Source organism: Leuciscus leuciscus (assembly GCF_965113295.1).
Source record: "Leuciscus leuciscus genome assembly, chromosome: 24".
NCBI lineage: Eukaryota > Metazoa > Chordata > Actinopteri > Cypriniformes > Leuciscidae > Leuciscus > Leuciscus leuciscus.
Window position 1 is genome coordinate 11,496,723 of NC_138723.1, and position 21,846 is coordinate 11,518,568.

General features: G+C 36.8%; 1 protein-coding gene across 1 annotated transcript in view; it reads left to right on the forward strand.

The window, feature by feature from the left end:
• Positions 1-627: 627 nt before the first annotated feature.
• LOC309488642 (protein unc-13 homolog B-like) overlaps positions 628-21,846 on the forward strand; it is a gene marked incomplete at its 5' end in the record, with an annotated part of 92,545 nt that continues 71,326 nt past the window's right edge. The window contains 3 exons of the mRNA XM_082156903.1: positions 628-918; positions 11,670-11,699; positions 20,439-20,538. Coding sequence (XP_082013029.1) covers positions 897-918; positions 11,670-11,699; positions 20,439-20,538 — 152 coding nt within the window. The remainder of the gene's footprint in view (positions 919-11,669; positions 11,700-20,438; positions 20,539-21,846) is intronic.

Genomic DNA, 21,846 nt, shown 5'->3' on the forward strand with positions numbered 1-21,846 from the left:
AGAAAAGAGGGAAAATGTAACTTTAAAAAGAAAGAAAGAAAGAAAGAAAGAAAGAAAGAAAGAAAGAAAGAAAGAAAGAAAGAAAGAAAGAAAAAAAGAAAGAAAGAAAGAAATGGCAGTAGGGTAATAATATAAATATAAAAATCTGATATAAATCAAACATATATCAAATGAATACTTTGTAGAGCTCACACTTTTAAAGTCTAGAGTCTCTACTCTCTATGTACTTAGAAAGTAAACTTTTCTAAAGAAAACTTCTGTCGAGTTTTTATTAGTAAAGCTGCATTTAAGAATGTGAAATTGAGTCAAAATAGAATTAAATTAAATTAAATTAAATTAAATTAAAGCACTTTTCATCCTCTTTAGTATATTCAGTGAAGCCAACATTTTCCCATAAAAGTGAGACAGGTCTTGAGCACTGAATATTTGATCAATTCTGTTTCTCACTCCACAATATAAGTGATTAAGTAGAATGGCAGAAATATTTCTCCAAGTTTTGAAGGCCAGCGTCACACCTGTTCCTCCACGATGTGTAGCCATAAGCCACACCCATTAGCTCATCCATTGGTCAACAGTCCAGCAAACCCCGCCCTCTGAATCAGGGGCATCTCGGCGATTCTGACGCCATTTAAATCCCTGCAAGCCCCGCCTCTTATCCTGTGAGTTTCTACACATTCAATTTGGTCATGGCGATGGGACATTTGAGTCAGTACGCGTCACCTGTAGGATAGTGCCGAGTTACTCCGTCGAGCATCCGTGCTTCTTCTAACTTACCCTCAGAAGTGCGCTCATGACGAGGAAACAACTTGTGACATCATCTGAAATGTCACCGGACAGCTGAGAACTTCGATTACACTGCCAGGATTTAACCAGGAGGAGGAAAAACTTCGGGTGCCATGTCTCTCCTCTGCGTGAGAGGTGAGAGCTGTTTTCCATGTGTTTTCCAACTTTCATGTATTTATGTATTCATGTGTTTGCACCTGTCATCAGCTCAGCATGCAGTCAGCAGGTGTTTGGTTTCTTTAAAAGTTCACAGGCGCGAGCGTTTTTGGAAACTATAAACATCTTATTATTTCCTTTCTCTGTTTTAATGGAATGATGTACATTTCATATAAATGAAGGGATGGTGTCAAGTTCCAACAGGTCTGTGATATTACATAATTTGAGGTTTGCTGTAGGTGTGATGATGTAGCTTGAGGGAAGCAGCTGTTTGTCGTCATGATGTAATACAGCTCTGCAGCCGAAACAAGAAATATACATTTCTAAAACTATTGGAAGGTATTAAAAGAAACTAACATTTCCCAATGTTATATAAACTTATAATTATTTTTTTTTTTTACCTATTTGGTGTAACTTACTAACAAATATAAACAGTGTGGGAAATAAAGAATACATTTAATTTATTGCTAAAAAGATGTAGCTGATACTTGCATATAATATGATAGGATATCTGTATTATTGTATGCAAAATTATATAGTGTATGGTAATATTTTTATATAGCATGATATTTATTTTTATATATTTTTAGATTAATATATGTTTATTTATATTACAGTAACAATTTAAGTATTAATATAAGTAAATAATAATACATTAAATACAAATTAAAATGAGTTTCACAGTAAATTAAATGAAATATACTAAATGAAACGTATCAAATTAAAATAATAAATAACATGCATGTTATAATTTTTGGGATTTAATTGAGTTAATTGAAGACCATACAATTCAGAATTTACATGTTAATATTTTACATGTTATAGTTTGTATTTGTATAAAATATAGACGTCAAATGTATACATGTATTAATGTATACATCTTAATGTTTTTTTAATACTATCTGTTTACTATTTTAAATGCTATATTTAGTCATTTAATTGAGCTATTTTTTTGAAGACCATTTTAATTATTGTTAGTATGCAGTATTTTGTATATGATGCTCACTCATCAGGCCCTCTTGAAGGAAAGCAGATCAAAAACATTGTGTGTCATCTGCTCTCATACTCTTTCAGAGATGCACATTCTCCTTTTATCTTTGGTCACCGGTCAGTTGCAGATCAACATCTTTCCTCTCTTTCTTTTCTGCGCTCAATGGCAATGCTTGCTGTCTTTGGTGAAAGTGTCTCTGCTTAATGTCCACACAATATAGCTTGAAGGGCGAGTGGGTTGTGGGATTGGATCTGTACACTGATTGCTCATCCACATCTATGAGGTGCAGGCTAATGTGATTTAAACAGTGATCGGGCTGTTCGACAAAAGAAGACACAAATAAAAGAAGCAAATACATTTTATAGTGGGACCAATCATTGTGATACTCTTTTCTTCCCACTTCCCAGTATATAGTGGTGCAGGGATGACATCAGAAGCCGGAAGTCTAATTCACCGCTGGTTCCTTTGAGATTTTTCCAATGGGGTTTTATAATGGGGGTTTTCAATGTATGTGTAAAATAAAGCCTGTGGTAAACATAACTTGACTATACTTAGACGTTTTGTTCTACAAAGAAATTACTCACACCCATAGCGAAAATGCAAAAATGTTTATTTTTGTTCTAACGTACAAAGTAACTAGATAGGGCATTTTAGAGTGTGAGTGGGTGCAGTGTACGTTGTAGTGCAAAACATCAAAGTATCATCAAGTTATGTTTACCACAGGCTTTATTTTTCTCATTAATTGAAAAACTCTATTATAAAAACCCATGGGAAAAGTAGTAACCAGCTGCGAATTACAGTCTTCTGAGTTCTGACGTCATCCCTGCACCACTTTATTGTGATGGAAATCCAAATTAAACTTCTTCCCAAACAAGACAAAATGTAGGACTTGATTTTGTCCATCAGGGATTGGTTGGATGGTTGTGGTTTGCTATTGGTCAATCTCAAGGCAGGCTCACACTAAATGACTTTTGGCTGGATTTGCGAGGTCTACGACAAAACCCGCGGATTGCGGTCAAATCGGTGCTCGTTGCGGTCAAGTATGAGCAGGTCAGCAATATTTTAAAACCTGCTTGATAGGACTGTGCAACGATTAATCGCGATTAATCGCATCCAAAATAAAAGTTTGTGTTTACATTATATGTGCGTGTGCTGTGTATAATTATTCTATATAAATACACACACATGCATGTATATGTTTAAGAAAATGTTTTTATTTTTATATATATATATATATATATATATATATATATATATATATATATATATATATAGGCTATATATATATATACACACAGTATATAAATGCAAATATTTCTTATACATGTGTGTGTGTGTGTATTTATATGAAGAGTTCAGATGCAAAAGCCTCTAAATGCCATCTGCAATTTTCTTATAGAATGATCATTTTTATCAAGCTTGTATATTTAAGTTCAGTAATTTCACTTAAATGACAATTAATAGGTAATCTTCATAGCCATTTAAGTGAAATTATTGAATTTAAATATACGAGCTTGATAAAAAGGATCATTCTATAAGAAAATTTCAGATGGCATTTAGAGGCTTTTGCATCTGAACTCTTCATATATACAAAATAATTATACACAGTACACACATATTTTATGTGAACACAAACTTTTATTTTGGATGCGATTAATCGCGATTAATCTTTGCACAGTCCTACATGATAGTATCGCCACGTGATCTTGTAGTGCCTGAAATGCAATGACAAGGTGGAACTAATCCAGCCAATCACAGCGCAGATGGTATAAACGGAAAAATCTTGTAATCACTTCTCGCGTGACACTTCCGCTGTTGGTCGGGACTGCCTCTTGACCATGTCTTGTAGTTTGTGCACCTCGTCAGCGTTGTGTTGTGTAGTATATGCACGCTGCTATGACAAGACGACAACAACTGACAAGAAACCTAGTTGTGTAGTGTGAGCGCCACGGCAATTCAGCTAGTCTTACAGTCCTGTAGAGTGATAGGTTGCCCCACCCTCGCGCCAGTAAACGCATCATCAGAGAAGTGAAGAGGGATCCGTCCGAATTCGCATACTTTCTTCAGAGTAGGTACTTATTTTTGAATAAGTAATTACTTCGGCCTCTAAAAAAGTATGTTAGGTAGTATTCTGTGTGTTGTATGAATGTAATCTGGATGTACTACATTCACTATGTTGTCATTATCATGTGACCTACCAGCGTCAGTTGCGTCACTTCACTGCCGTTCACAAATCCTCTCCTGTGGCCTCATGGGATAGTAAAGTGTCCTTCGTATGCACACTTCAGGGTACTCTTTGCTTACTCTTCTATATATATATATATATATATATATATATATATAATTTTATTTTTTTTATGAATACTGTGAATTCAGGCATACTTTTTTGGTCACATACTGTTTTTCGCTTACTATATAGTAGGGAAGTATGTGATTGTGGATGCAGCTGAGATCTTGCTGCAAGAGGGAGGTGAAGTTAGTTTGATTAAAGATTATGAAGCACTTTAATAAAATAAAAAAATTAAAAATGATTTGCATGAATATATCATTTATAATAGCCTACATACAGCAATATTTCATTAAAAAGAACTGTCCATTTGGATTTCATGGTGACTTTAAAGGAATAGTGTGGTTTTTGATTTGGTTTAGGTGCCACCACAGGATTTATTTGCAGCAGACATTCCTAAAACAGAAAGAATCAGTGGAGGCGACTCAGGCGAGTAGATTTGCGCAGATACAAACGCTTGCATAAGAAACGCGTTCACGAAGGATCTACAAACAAGTCAATTATTCAGAGAGACAAAGGAAATGTTTGTGCAGGAACCAGACTGTGATTAAATTCCTTAGCGTGTCTCACAAGAGCTTTTTAAGGTATAAAATGTCACAACTCTTTTCTCAACAGACTTCCGCTATCCTCAGATTTCACAAATGACAACTTTTACTCGCACGAAAGTTCGGCTTTGTTGGTGGATCACCAGTTTGAAATTCTTCTGCATGTTTTCAATTGTGATGTAGTTTCCTTATTGTTCTTTCTTGTAAACTTATCTGGAACAGGAGGATTTGAGTATTTGGAAGCACATTAACTCCGTAGTACAAAGTAGTGCAGTGAACTTGGATATCCTCTTCTCAGGGTAGATAGCAGAGAACACTGGGTAGGGAGCTTCTGTTGTATTTAGTGCAGGTGAGCGGCCTGAACGGAGAACAGGTTGTTGTATGTAAGAGCTGCCATTTAGCTGATGACTTACAGTTCTGCTCATAAGTTTACATAACCCTTGAAGAATATGCAAGATGCTAATAATAAAATAAATAATAAAATAAATAGAGGGATCATAGAAATTGCATTAATTGTAAAACTGCCCTTCAGAAGCTGCATAACATGTTTCCCCAAAGACAGAATAAGCCTACAATTTACCCATGTCATCCAATTCAAAAAGTTTACACCCCTTGCTCTTAAAGGGATAGTACACTAAAAAATGAAAATTCAGTCATCATTTACTCGCCCTCAAGTTGTTCCAAATCTGTATGAACTTCTTTCTTCTGCTGAACACAAAAGATGATATTTTGTAGAATATCGGTAACCAAACAGTTGATGGACCCCATTAACTTCCATAGTATATATCTATCTTTTTTTAACTATGAAACTATCCCTTTAATGTATTTTCTGCAAGGGGTATGTAAACTTATGAGCAGAAATGTAGACATCAACCAAATATTGTCCTCTGTAATGAATTATCTGTGTTTAGACTAACCTAAGAAGCGCTCTGGCCTTCCTGACTCACCGTCCACCTCTTTCATCAGGATCATGGTTTTGTTTCTTTATTTATTTCTGTTCAGACAAAAGGCTTATCTCCATGGTGATGTCATTACACACACAAATGAGCGATCTCTCCACGCATCCACGCAAGACGGACACAAAGAGCGCCCGTGTGGGAGGGTCACATGGACCTACGTTTGTCGGTGTGACTGGTTCGGTCCGATCGCTAGACCCGTTTGTTGTGGCTTTGCAGAATAAACGTACCGGTGCACGTTTGCAGACATTTAGCAGATTGTCTTTATCAGAGTCATATGGGGCGCTGATCTGCTGTGTTCACTATGTTTAATTAAAGAGATAAAGGAGCTATTAAATAGGTGGCTTTGCACACTTGTGTTGATGATGGATTGTGTGTATTTATGAAGCATGCATGCTTGGCTGGGTTTTACATCTCTACTGCATTCACTTGCTTACTTGTGACCCCCTGATGTGGGAATGAAGGATCCTCATGATGTTAGTGCGTTTGAATCATTTAGCGAATATTGTTGTTCAGCACTTTTTCAGAATGAATTACTAAAGGCTCAGAATAAATCATCTGGTTATATGTGTGTTGTTGTTTTTTTATGTTTTTTTTATTTATTAAAAATGTATATCTTTAACTACACCTTGTCTTATGAACAATTAACCTGTATTGATATTGATGCTTCACTAACTTTAAGTACACAAAAAGTTCAGTAAGTGAATCAAATGTTGATTCGGGAACCTCTCTGACCAGTTTAGTCAGTTTGTTCACTGAAGGATTCGTTCGACTGATTCAGAATGGTTCCTTCTAGTGCTGTCAAATCGATTAATCTAACATAAATGCTTGTGTTTATATAAAATGTGTGTGTGTATATATATATAAAATACATTTTCATAAAGACAAGTTTCATAAGAAATGTTAGGTAATGCAGGGTCCAAAGTTTTAAAGTTGAGACACTAACACACAGATATATAACGCATATATTATAAGCTTTTTTTGAAAAAAAAATGTGCAACCGTTATGTTAACAGCATTAATAAGATATTTCTGGTAAAAACAGCTATTCAGCTGATGGACACCTTCATGGGAACATGCCAGGTGAAAATAACGAGGAAATTACGTTGTCTTTCGTTGTTCCCTTCATCAAGTGCGTTACAAACGGCTACATAATGGCACACTAGTGCCCTGCTCACTCCAAAGTCCCATTTCAAGGGCTCTGCCGTCTGCCCTTCGAAGGGAGTAAAGTGAAGTCGGAACTGTGAAATATAAAACTGGCAATTGCAAGGAAAAATGTCAGAACTGTGAGCTGGCATTTTCTCTCAGAATATTGTTTTTATAACTCGCAATTCTGAGAAAAAAAGTTTTACCAGACCTTTTTCTATTTTTTTATTCCATGGTGGGAAAAAACTCAAGAGAAAAGGGCCATTCCCTGTATTGTAATTAATCATAAAAGGGTCATATCTGTCATCTTTTGAAGTCAGGTAAATGTAAACATAGTTTAACTTTTGCTGCTAATGACCATTAAAACCCAAAAACAAAAAATACAAAATGTTTCATTTTAAATGTCTGAAGAAACCTTCCTCGGGAGAAAATAAATAAATATTTAAATATTATAATTGAACTCTTTAATTTAAAGGTAGCGAGTGAGTGTGTGTCTGACGTGAGTCCTCACACTGAAGTGAGTGGGGGGATTGTTAATGTAATCCTCTGGCCATCTGTTGCTCTCTCCGTCCAGTCATCCAGCATCCTCCTCGCTGACTGCAGGGTCGAAAGTAAACCATACACCGTATGACACACCGATTCCACTTTCTTGCTTTCCTCCAGTGTTTGTCTGGTCACTTTATAGAGATTGAGAAGCTGCAGAAATCTCAATCACATGATGTTTAGCTGATGTTTTAGTTCATTATTTTGAGTAAATTCTCAGTAGATAATTTTAAATAAATGTTCAATTCATTTCAGCAATTGTATGTACATCTCATTTGCTGTCATTAGTAAGTAGCCTATTTTTAAATCACCTTTTATATCAGCAATTTGCCACCCTGTTCTCTAGATATCGGCTATTGAAAACCACATAGTTGGTTGATCACTACTGTTAGGTTCACTTTTTTGCTGTTTTATGTCAAATGTAAATTATTTTGTGGGAATTTTTGTCCTGCTGAAAGGAGAAAAGACCTATTTACTCTAACTCTGGCCACCATTGTCTGGTTGAGCCAGACAAAATCGCAAAAGAAATCCTGCTGACAACAGAATCGGTGACGTGCAGCTGCAGAGTGAGGGTGTGTTCACACTTTTAGTTTGGTTCTCTAGGTTATATTAGACTGGACCAAAAAAAGAAATTAATACATTTAGTCCTGGTTCACTTTGTGCTCACACTGTCATTTTTAAGACCGAAATAAAGATATCTGTCCTTTTTAGCGTCGCATCTGGTCACATCACATCCTTTTTTTGCTTCGTTTACATGTCTTTGGTCCGTGTTGCGTCCATATTTCAGTCGAACCGCACCAGAGTTCGTTTGGAAGCGGAGCGAGACCCATCTTTTCAGCAGTCTCGGTCCTCTTGTTTGGTGGCAAGAGGGTTCACATGGCAGCGTTCACACTTATTCAAATGAAACGCTGTAACAGAGCAATCGTACCAGGGTTAGTTTTAATCAAACCAAATCTGCCAAGTGTGAACACACACTAAGTTAAGTGGTGTCTGGTGTCCGAGTTCAAGTCCGCCTTTAATAAAGGGCTTATAAAGGGTATTGAATAGTGGGAATAGTGTTTAACAGGTAGGGGAGGTAATGTCAAGTATAAGTAATGTCCCAATAAAGCAGCATACATTTATGATTTTAATAAATATAAAATGATACACTGATTGTTATTATTGCATACTGTTTTGTAATATACTGCAATACACTGAGGTGCAAATAGTATCTCCCACTATTTGCACTAAGTATAAATAACATTTAACAACTATTTACACTTAGTGCAAAGTAATACTGTGTATTGCTATTTGTTGCAATTTGTGTGTAGTAGAAAACTGCGCCGCTCATGTGTTATACTGTAAATTCAATCTTTTATGACTGGATTCTGTGGTTCTGTCCACATTTTCCGCATTGCAGAAATCATAGATAGGGATACATGTGTGGTAAACCACTAGACTGTTGCTCTGACAAATGTTAAAAGTTTTGAATGCCTGTTGATAGAATGTTCACATGTTCATGATGTTTTTGTTTTGTTTTTAAACCAGCCTAAGCTATTTTTGCTGGTCTTAGTTGGTCTCTAGTTGGTCTCCTGTTAGTCTTCGAGGTATTATGGCCTCTTTTCAGATGACTAGACTGGGTTTATATAGGTTTTCTTAGCAGAGTAACTGGTAGTTCACAAGCTGAAGTACATTCAGGAATAAATGCGAGGAGATTGGACAAACTAACGTTCCACAAAGGAGACTCTCAGGAAGTTCCTGTCCAACCGCCCCCTATCTAAACAGCATCTCAGGAAGGCTGGAATCGAAAGTCTTGCATCGGTTTCCTTTAGCACCCCGCAGTAAAGAGCGATGAGTTTCCACTGACACGGTGAACCATACCCTTGGGCTTTAATGAAACCTAATGTCTGTTTCCTCTCAGTTAGAAATGTGGAAAATAGTCACGCACTCGGATATCCTTCGTCACACAGACTTCCAAGCAAAAAACACAGAATGGTGATTGCCAGATTTGCTTTCTGGGAAATGGACACGTATGGAACTCTATTTCTTGCATGCGTGTTCCTCATTGCGTTGTTAACCTTTGTCTCTCAGTCTTAATCTCAACATCATTATGTCCCACGAGGCTCGTGTTCTTGTGCGCTACGTTTCATCCGATATCCAGCGAGAGTTTGCAATACACGTTAGTAATCCACTGTGATGTCTCGAAGCCCGCCGTCCAATCCCAGCATCCATCTGGCATATCCACCCAGCCACGGCCAGCACACGGGGCTCAAGCAGCGATCAGAAGTAATCTGCTCTAAATCACAGCTCAATCCCATAACAGTTATTGTATGGCTGTGGGCTGGGTCTTACATGGAAACAGGAGTATTGTTCAAAATGTGGCTTTTGTTTTTCAAAATTTTCAAAATTCTAAACACAGAATGCACAAGGGCTCAGCAATAAGATTTTTTTTCTGATGGTCATTTCTATTTGCCCTGCCAACATAAGTTTTGTTTTATTTTATTTTATTTTATTTTATTTTATTTTATTTTATTTTATTTTATTTTATTTTATTTTATTTTATTTTATTTTATTTTATTTTATTTTATTTTATTTTATTTTATTTTATTTTATTTTATTTTATTTTATTTTATTTTATTTTATTTTATTTATTTTTTGGCTTTGCTTTTGGAAAACAGTGACAATTTCAGATTGGCTTATAATTTTCAGCCCATTCTAACAGATGCTTCAAAGACTATCACAAGTCTATCTTGTAATAATTACACCTTCACTTGGGCTTAGTCTTGATGTATGGCTCTCAAACCACCTCCTTTAAACTGTCAGATTTCAGTCCCATATTTATCTTAGAAAGCATTTAGACTCTTTTTATGATCAAATCTATCCAAGATATCCAATCCATTAAGAATACCTCGTATGTTGGCCAGCTAGGCAATGTTGCCCTAGTGGTGAGACATTTATATATCACTTTTTTTCTTCTTTTTTTGTTGTTGCATATTTTATGATTTCTCAACTTCATGAGGTGCATCCTGGGATACTTTTGAAATCGTGTAGAAAGAGTTGCAGCTTTTCCTTAACTTTTCTGGTCTGATTCATCAAACAAACAAACAAACAAACAAACAAACGGAATAAATAAGTAAATAAATGATAACTACATGTGCAATATATATATTTGTATGTCTGTATGCGTGTTAAGACTACACACAAATGTATTACACGGTTTAACTAACTCATTCAGTATAGAGAATAGGATTATCTATGAAGGCACACACTTCAAGATAATTGGGCCGATTTTGGGCCCAGTTCTCCCCTTCCGACAATCCGAGGTAAAGTCTCGATTATCTTGAGGGTTCTACAGATTATCTTATCAGATTTTCTTGAGGTGTGAGGTGTGTTAAGAGTGACTGAATCTACTCGGGAGAACGTCAGGCCGCATTGATATCGAGTCGTAAATATCCAACATGTTGAAGATTTACAATCATAATCCTGTTGTGTGTTGGGAACCCCGAGGACAAACGCTAGCATGCTCTGCAAGAAAGCCAGCTGATGGTAGATGGAAGCATAACAATCTCCATGACTTCATCCAAACCTTTTTCTTTTTTTCCTGCGAATTTTCTGTAAAAAGCAGTCTAAACACTATTATCGCCATTTCTTCTTGCCCGTCGCCCGCCATGTTTGTTTACTCTAAAGTCACGTTTGACCGCGAGAGATTTTGTGAGATGCCGCGTGTTCACAGTCGGTTAAATCTATGATTACAAAACGGTTAAATCTATGATATTTACCAGGTATTTATCAGGTTTGTGGTCACACATTTTGAAAATCTGATCAAATTCAAAAAATATTTTTTAGTGTGGGCCAGCCTTTAGATAACGTATCAAATCAAGATGTGAACATAATGTCTAGATGAAGTGAAATCACTGTAGTGTTTTTTTTTTGTGCTTAGAATTACTCTTTGAATCCAAACACAGACGTCACTTGGGCTCAGCCATAATTATTTTCTCTGCCGGAGGGTTACGCCAAAAGTTAAATGGATAATTCACCAGAAAAATGAAACTTCGGTCATCATTTAAATACCAAAACTGTTTCCAACATTTCTCAAAATATCTTATTTTGTGTTCTGCAGAAGAAACAATCATACAGGTTTAAATAGGACTGAGTAGATGGACTATCCCATTCATGTTTTTTTACCTAGACTTGTGCCAGTATACAATATGTAACACTTTTCATGAAATAATAATGTAATTATTTTGTCTTTCTGACCATTCTTATTTTTATTTTTTATTTCAGTTAAGAAAGCCAAACTCCAAGGACCTCCAGGTAAGCAAATTATCACGTTCTTCTAAATACAATTCAGAATTATGTAAAAACAATATTTGCTTTTCTCTGGGCCATGTAAATTGTATGTAAATCATCTTGCTTTGGGGATTTTTGGACAGTGTGTCAGTGGTTTTGGTTTTACATTCTCTCTTTTTTTTGTGCAATCTAGCCTAATACAACACCCCTCAGCTTGTGGTATTTCACATCACATTTCATTTATTTGATGTCCTTGAGGAAGAAACTTTGATTCCTCTCATTGTGGAGTCATGGGGTTTCTTTTGATAATTGATTCTGCGCTTCTGTTATTCATCTTGTCTGAGTCCCAGAGCTTGTAGCTTGTGAGCTAGTGTGTAAGAACAGTGCAGGTTAAGCCCAAATCCCCACACCCTCCTCATCTGCAAATCCCCACACTGTTGGCCTACACATGGATCACCTAAGCCAGAATACTGTGTCCCTGGACAGGAAGGTGATCTACAGGCACAAAACTGCTCTGCATCAGCTTTTGGATTGTATTGGGACATCACAGGATTCCTCACACCTTGCGTTCATATTTTTTGCAGAGTACGAATGTTGGCTAGAGTTTAAGGGAGGTGTGAATCTCTAAACTTATATGCAAATTTAATGATATATGCCTTGGGCAATGTTTTGGATCTGAAATTAACTCTTAAAAGGGTTGTTCACCCCTAAAATGAAACTTGTCATCATTAAATCACCCTCATATTGTTCCATTTACATTTATTCATTTAACAGACGCTTTTATCTAAAGCAATACGAATGAGGAATACAACATGCGATTAATCTTAAGAGGAAATAAACACAAGAAGTGCCGGCAATACAAACATTGTTCAGAATAGTACAAGGTAGAACAGAGAAGGACTAAGGAATAGTGAAAGTATCAGTTTTTTTTCTGCAGGATGCAGTTACTGTAAGTGTGAGTTTCTTGAATGTTGTCAGAGATTCAATTGTCCGGATAGTGTTGGGAAGATCATTCCACCAGCAAGGAGCAGTGAACGAAAGTGTGATTTTGTGCCACTCTTGTACCACGAGACACCGCTCACTCACCGACCGCAGGCTCCTGGAGGGCATGTAGACTCGTAAGAGAGAGTGGAGGTAGAAGGGCAGAGCCCGTGGCCGTCCTGTAGACAAGGACCAATGACTTGAACTTGATGCAAGCCGCAAAGGGAAGCCAGCGCAGAGAGATAAACCGAGTGTGATGTGGGCTCTCTTAGATTTATTTAAGAACAGTCTAGCTGCTGCATTCTGGATCATTTGTAGTGGTTTGATTGCACATGTTGGAAGTCCAGCCAGAAGAGCATTGCAGTATTCCAGCCTAGAAATGACAAGTGCCTGGATGAGAAGTTGTGCTTCATGCTTAATTAGGAAGGGCCTGATCTTCCTAATGTTGTGCAGTGCAAACCTACATAGCCTAATGGTTTTGTTGTTGCAATGTGGTTTTTGAAGGTTAGCTGGTCATCAAAGATTACCCTGGCCGAACGTGATGGGATTATTGTTGATGGACCTAGTTGGATGGTGAAATTGTGCTGTACTGTTGCGGTGGCTAGGAAGGCGAGAAGCTCTGTCTTCGCTAGGTTGAGTTGCAGGTGATGTTCTTTCATCCATGCTGAGATGTCCACCATGCAGAGATCAGTGCAGCTACTGTGGGTTAAAATGAAATCTGGTTAAAATGAAAAGTAGAGTTGTGTGTTATCAGCAAGCAGTGGTTGGAGAAACCATGTGTCTGGTCAATGGGTACCAGCAATGATATCTATATGGAGAATAGGAAGGGTCCAAAAACCGATCCCTGAGGTACCCTTTGGATATCTGCACATTATGTGGACACAAAAGAAAATATTTGTGAAAAAAAATGTGGGGCCAGATTTTCTAAACGGTGCAAATTACTGTGAGATCGCATTCCCATTATAGTGCAGATATGAGTGGAAAGTTCTGCTTGTGATCTACTGATTAAAGAACACAGACGCAGCAGTTCATTTCCATTATGACTAACGCAATCGACTAAGAGCAGTGCAAATTAGCGCGGGGTCGCAAACAAGCAGAGCCGTATATAATTAAGTGTGGGTAATCTACTAACACCACAAAAATATTGTTGTTTGGCAAACAGTATGTTTGGACAATGTTTTCTGGCATGCCAAATAAAAATAACACAAGTGGAGAAAATTCTCTGTGGCTCCTCTTCGCAGCAAAACAGTTATGTCAAGCGCAAAATGACTTAAGACACGCTTTTTCAGTAATTTATCAAAATATCTTTTGTGTTCCATAAAAAAACATGATTAATGGGGTGATTTTTAGCCATTTTGAGATGAAGTTTGAGTACATTTGGAGTACAATAAGTATATTCTTTAAAAAATATATATATATATATATTTTAATTGTTTGCATCTCATTTCCTTTAAATTCTGTTTTCAGAATTTCCACAAATAGTCTGTCCCTGTGGGATAATAAAATCACAAAAGACTGGATTATCTGAACCGATGGGCCCACTCCCTCTGAGACTCTTGAACGCTCTTAACTCAGATCACACCCGATCCTGAATGTCCCAATCACTCAGCGCCATCACTTAAACAAACATGCAGCTCAGCACATGTCAGACTGCAATACTGTGTCACTGGCTCTATTGTGTCAGATAGTAAACAGTCTCTTGAGGATAGGCCTGTCGGCCTCTGTCTGTCTGTGATAGGTGGCTCTTTTGTGTTCCATCGCTGGAGTGTTTACTTTACCTCTCTAAAACCACTAAGTTTTGTTCGGCCAGAGCAAGGATTATCCTGATTCTAATGTGTGAATGTGTGATCTATAATAGACAGAAATTGCTGGACTGTGTTGCAAGAATATTTGGGTCATGTTTTAGTGCTTCTTTTATGCATATTGCATATAACTTTCAGTAAAAAAATTTTTTTCAAACAATTGTACCAGATTTGAAAAGTAAAACATTTATTACACCAGCCCAAAAAGGGCAGTGGTTTGAGACGGAGTAAGTTGTTAACTTATTCCGGGAGTAGCACACAAAAATGAACAATGCACAGTAAGGCCAGGAATGTATATTAAGGAAACAAGGAAGGAAATAAGATTTTTAATCAGCATTTATCAATAATTCTTTTAGAATTATTATCCGTGCAGTTTAATTATTACCTCATATTAATTAAGATGGTGGAATGTACATAGAATATGAATACAATATGCTTGTATATTATATATTTACTTTATTTTTGATCGAATAAATTATCAAATAAATAAATCCAATACATTAAGTCAAATATAATGGAGGCATTTGTACGCCTATCTTTGAAAAAATATATATTTCCTCATTACATAAACCATAACTTGGCTACGTATTTTTCCTTAGTCCACCACTGTTCAGCAGAAACTCTTTGTTGACGTAGCATAACTGCAGAAACTGCACACGTACAAGAATCCCTCATGTGAACCTGCATATAAAACCTGCAAATCCATCCCAAACCTCATACAAGATTCATCAGGATTGTGAAACGGAAATGTCAGCTCTCGATTGTACGCTACCTTTAACTAATTTATTGGAAAACTCAACTGGAGTCAATAATGAATGATGACGTGGTGCAGTCATGAAGAAACAGGAAAACCATCATGTTCCCATGAAACTTCAGACAGATGTTGTTAAATTTGATGAAAGTAGTAGGATATTCAATTCAGAGTTTTGTTTGTTCACTTAGTAGCAAATAAACTAGATATTCATGTCACTTTTGGATGTACAGAAATTCTAGAAGTCTACACCCTTCCCTGCTAAATTATGTGTTTTCTGTCCATCTGGTTGAAGACATCACTGATGTGAGATTTCATTTTTCATTTTTATTTTTGAACCATTTTTTATTGTAATATCAGGTATTTCAGATCATTTAGATGCTAAAAGCCACATGAAACCAAAACAAACTCTGTTTGGCCGCTTTCCATGTCAGTCAGACAGACCTTTCCTGCCTAAGTGGGTGGTTCTTGTCCAGAATAAACTTAAATCTGGACTAGACTTTATCCTAATCCTCAAAAGTCTGGCTATGCGAGACTAATATGATTTAAGTTTACAGTTTTACTCACTTGATATGCGCTTCATCTGTAGCTTTTCCCCACCTCGCTCTCTCCTACGCTACCTGACATAATGGATAATCAGGAGAAGTGTTGAATCCGTAATTGACATCTGAATGAAAAGCAGCTCTCTGCTAATCCGCCCAGGTGTGATGCATAATGTCATAGTTTTGTCTCTAGAGATGCTCATTGATTAGTTCCTGTCAACCCCAGTGTCCACCTGGTTTGAGCCAAAGCTTAGAATTGAGGTCATTGGCAGTTCACTGCTTTTTCAATTAAAAGCATCATCATGATTAGAACATTTTTATTTTATTTTAGCTAATTTGCGTTTGCGTTGTTGTGCTATATATAGTCACCCTAAAACTACCAGAAAGTCCTTAAATACTTGAGTTTGAACAATGTATTGTTTTGCTTTTTTAAATTGAAACCCAGCATGCATCTTTTTGTGAAATGTTCCAGTGTTAATGCTAATGTCTGTTGTGCTAATGTCAGTCTGTTGTGATTTGGTATACTCTGCTCTGATTGGTCAGATGGCCCAGTCTGTTGTGATTTGGTCTACTCTGCTCTGATTGGGTCAAATGGCCCAGTCCGTTGTGATTGGTCTGCTCTAATATGATTGGTTAGATGGCCCAGTCTGTTGTGATTTGGTCTACTCTGCTCTGATTGGTCAGATGGCCCAGTCTGTTGTGATTGGTCTGCTCTAATATGATTGGTTAGATGACCCAGTCTGTTGTGATTGGTCTTAAGCTTACAGCGTGTGTCGGAAACTTAACGCCCAGTACCATATCTGACTTTCAGCCAAAGATGGCATCAGTTTTACCGTATCAGTTGTAGCCAGAGTAATCATCCTTTGGAAGTGCATGCAAAGTGGATTTGCTTTCGCAGTGCAAAAGAAATCGTCTCCTCAACATGTCAACAACACAAACCTACTTCAAGGCCTCAGCTACTACTACAGAGTGTTGTACTTTGAGGGTCAAAGTAGACGTTGCTTGCAGGCAAAAAAATGAAGACCAGAGGCTTCCATTATGCAAATTCTTTACAAACCTACATAGGTTTAAGCAGGAAGTAAGACTGGAATTACTGTCGACTGGTTTCAGGCGGTTCAGAATCGGTTCTTTCTTTTGGGGGACATTAACTCCATTTATTTTGCACTTTAATCTTTCAAGCTTTGCAGACCTTTTACGTTCACAAACAGTATTACACACTACATGAAAGCTAATTCCTAAAGTATAATAGGGAAACTGAATGCACTACTGAGTTACACATAATAAGACAAGGAACATGTATCAAGAAAGTAAATGGGGTCATTTATTTATTATTTCATGTTGACTTCACTACTAAAGCAGGACAAGCACCTGCTCGTTCTAGCAGGACTCTTATCTTTGTGAATGGATTGGATGGTATTTTTGACCCCTGTGTCTAATGGTTTGTGTTACATTTTGTTGTTGTGGAGAGGCCTGTTTCTCTTTGTCTCTGTGGAAACCTGTTGAAACAAGGAAACAAACACAGTGAAGCACCAAAGTTTATCAAATCTTTTTTAACAGCTGACGTCCCTTCCACTCTTCTCATGAGCTAGCCCTATTGACATAAAGATATCAAGCTGTGCTTTAATAAAGTAATAGATACAATACATCATTAGTGCTTTCAACTGACATGAAAATGTAGTGTGATTAAATCAATTAGACAATAAAATATAATAATAATAATAATAATAATAACAACAACATAATTTATTATTATTGTGATTTTATTATTACTATCTTAGATTTTTATTATTTTATTACTTAATTTAAATATGGTAGTCATTAATTTTAAATCAAATTTTTTTTTTTATAAATTGTGCACAATCCTAATAAAAAAAAAAATGGGCATCATGCAGATTTTGTGATAAATTTAAGAAGTTTTCTTAGACTAAAATGTTATGGACTTTACTGTTCACTTTAACAATGGTCAATAAGACAATTGAACATTATTTCTCACTTTTCCAGACAAACTTGGCACAGATATAGCAGGTGGCATGTAATGCGTCACAATAATATTGTGTCAGCTCCCTGAATGTTTAGATGTCTTTTAGGGTGGGAGGAGAGCAGTGGGCGGCACGCTGGCACAGTGTATCATCGGGCACGTGTTGGCCGGCCCCCATCGCTGGCATACAGGAAATGAAGTGTTGGTTATGTCACTGTCTCAGTAATCCTTCTGCGACTGTAGTGCGTATGTGTGTATATGTGTGTTTGCGTGCATGTTTGTTTGCATGCGTATAAAGGACCGTCCTTATGAATTTGACTTGAAAATATTCAAAAGTCAATTGTCAAATTTTTTGGAATACATTCAATATGCTATTCATATATACAGTAACTTGAATATAACTCTTTCAATTATTGTAATTTCTGAATTTTTTGTTATTTTATATTTATAATAATAATAATAATGGAATTTTTTCCATGTCAAATCAAAGTCATGTGGTGCAACCAACATTCAGAAGAATGCAGAAAAACACATAAAACAGGAAGTGATATCACACCAAAGACCCCTGCAGACCCTCTTAACTGTATCTGAAGGCTTAAGTATGAGCAATGGTTGTAATGATGCTTGCCGTTGCTAATTAATAAAATTCTCGCTTTGTGGCACATTATTCTATGTGAGGCAAAAATTCCCAAAGAAATGATGCTAAAGTGATGCTTCTGCTCTGTTGAGGATCTGATGTGAGATTATGGAGGTCAGGGCTCTGTCTGTCTCTCATTGGTGTTGGGGGAGGGGAATCACACTAATCTTTACTCTCACTCAGCACTACAGCATTATTGCTCAGGCTTTATTTAGTCACAGTCCTACCACATGTGCTCTGGGATTCCCAGGAAAACTTGACCAACCAGCATGCGCACATACTAATTATTTTTTGTCAATACTGTTACTTTAGAAGCATGCAAAACAGGATTTTTTTTTTTTTTTCATTTTGTTTGCTTGCAGTAATTGCTTCAACCGCTAGGTTATTGAAAGAGTTTTGTGTGTGTGTGTGTGTGTGTGTGTGTGTGTATGTCTCTGATTGATTGTCAGCAAGTCTAGTGGTTTTTAGGTGTCAGAATAGCCAGAAAAGGAACATAACACTACAGGTCACGTGGTTTGAGTTATAATTCATTTCTGTAGCACAAACTGTGAGGAATGTGTTTCATGTTAAAGTTTAAAGACTCAAGAAATTGCACAGTTTTCTTTAATGTGTTGATATATGTTTTGAAATAAGAAGGTGGGACCCCGCACATGTTACGCAGAAGAAAACATTTATATTGTGGCCATTCGCTCATTTTAGTTAAATCGTGACCTACATACTTGTTTGCTCCCTCATTCTAGTCAAATTGTACTGGCATTGCACTAATTCATCTCATTTTAGTTAAATAATTGGCTAGTGTTTACTACAGTAAAGATGGCAGAGTGGATCTCTGAGCTGGTGTGAGTGAGTGGAGACGGAGCTAATATGCATTCATGGCTCCTAAATGAAGCAAAGGTGTAGAGTTACATTCAAACTGGCATGAAGACATTTTTTTCACAGAAAATGTAATTTTGGTGATCAAAGATGAGTTTTAAGGGATACAATTATTGACTTTAACAGTTGGACTTTAAATCATGGACACGTTTTATTTTTTCGTTCCCCCATTTTAGTTAAATCATGGCCACATACTATTTCGCTCCCTCATTCTAGTCAAGTCGTGGCCATCTTGTATGAAGTAGTTCCCTAATGTTAGATAAATCGTAGCCATGTAAAAAAAAAAAAAAAAAAAAAAAAAAAAAAAGTGCCAGGTTATATTAGGGGCAGGGACATTCTCATTCTCGAGAGCATTTGATTGGACAAAAAATGGACACGCCCATGAGTGCAGGATGACTCAATTTTTTGACCTATTTTACCTGAAGAGAATTTTATTTTTACCTGTAAGTTTTATATTCATTTATCTGCTAATAGTTAATTTGTCGATGTTTAGCAGTACACTAACATATAGATGTCCTCATAGCTCATTAACATGGACTATAAGCCTCATAACTTCAATTTAGGGCCATCTGTTGGGCTAGTTTTTGCGGTGTTTCACACACCGGCAGCAATTCGCCTGATTCAGAATGTTGAATCGCTGCCTGGACCATGGGTGAGAGAGATCGCTCTGATTGGCTGTTTAGTTTAGCGAACAAGTCACTAAAAAAGCACAAATGATAAAAGTGAGCAAAAGAAAAACCGAAATGGACGGCTGTTCTAATTTTACATTATCTTTCCGGAGCTTTCCAATTCGCAAATATTTTCAAAACCGCATTAGCGGCCCTCAATAATCATGATTATATTCAAATTGGAAAGAAAGCACGGCTTTGCTTACATTTTGTACCTCAGCAGGCCTTGAAGTTTCTCTTTTTGAATGACGAATATAGACACTTGATACCTGCTGATATAGACAGTTATATTCAGAACACACATGCTAGTTGGCAGTCAGCTGTAGTCATTGCGGTGCGCAGCTTTTTGTCCCTGACACAGTCGCCGAGAGGCGCTGGTTCTTTGACGTTGACTTGGTGTGTCACAGCCTTTAGATTTCACTGTGGTCTTAATATACTTATGGTTCCAATTAAATTCAGTTATTTTGCAAACACCACTAATTATTTCTATGAAAACTGTATATAAACATGCATTTTCTGCTTTATTTCTAGATAAATTCAACGCCTATGTGACGCTGAAAGTGCAAAATGTGAAGAGCACCACCATCACTGTGCGGGGAGACCAGCCATGCTGGGAGCAGGACTTCATGTTGTAAGTTTATCACAACCTGCCGCTGTAACGCCACTTACCAGACAGCAGTCTGTTATTGCTAATGTACTGATAAATTACTATGTGCTAGGGAAATGTCCTATGTAGAGGGTCTGGATTTCTTTCCACTAGTCATTCATCTGTCGCAGCAGTGAGCGATATCTAACCTGGCACCCACACACACACTCTGCTTTTAAAGCTTTTGTTGGCAAACTAATGAGCTTCTCTCAGCCGCCAAGAAAACAACCCCGATAATCAGGCTGTCAGTGTGTCACGTTCCACATCTAGACCTGGTTGGTTCCTTAAAGGTGAAATGTGTAATTTTCTGTTTTAAAATACTTTTTCATGATTCACATGTTAGAACCACCCAGTGATTTACCTTACCTATTTGTTCTGTAACAGTGGCAGAAATGGGGCATATAAGATACAGATACAAATGTAGGGTGACTAGATATCAGATAAGTTGCAGATTTAGAACCACATTGGAAAGTGACCTAAATTGCATGCAAAAAAACAAACTAATCTCTTATGTATTTTCGTTGTTTACATGGATGCAACAAAATCCGACCTCTACCAAGTATCAGTGAAAATTGTGTGACAGTGTACATGTGGCCTTGGTTTTAGGTGGTTTCGATATTTAATATAAATGTATTTCATTAAAAAAGTAGCATAGAAACAAAACAAAGATAAAAGAATGTTTAGAAGGCAACAATATTGATCCTGGCTTTATGGCTCTTACACAGTGAACTTTTTTCCCCTGTGCCAAGGACAGGTGGCTTGCTCCAGGAAATGAAACTGACTCTGTGTTCCTTGTTGCTCATTTGTTTCTGTCTCAGAGATTTCTATCTGTTTATTTAGATTCCCGCCCTGGATGTGTGCCTTTGTTTGCATTGTCACCGGGATGTGGTTGTCTAAAGTTTCTCGGCTTATGTGGACTGTGGTTTCACACTTGTAGTGCTTTTCTTCAAGAAGTCTTGAATTTGCTTGGACTATTTAAACGTTATTATTTTTGTCCTTGTAACATTACACCTATGTATCAGTATATTTAGCACTCTAAATCAGTGGAACTCAATCTAGTTGACACATTTCTTTTGTTTACTTTTTAAAAATATGTTCTTCCTCGGTTATAACTATGAATTAATCACTCATCCCAAAGATGATGTAATTCAATTAACTACATGCAATATAAAACTACTAACTGATCATTGAAAATAAATAGTTTATTAATTTATTTTCAGTGACCTATAATCAATAGTTTTATATATACAGTAAGTTGTTTTAGAAATAAACAAACAAATAAATAAATAAGAG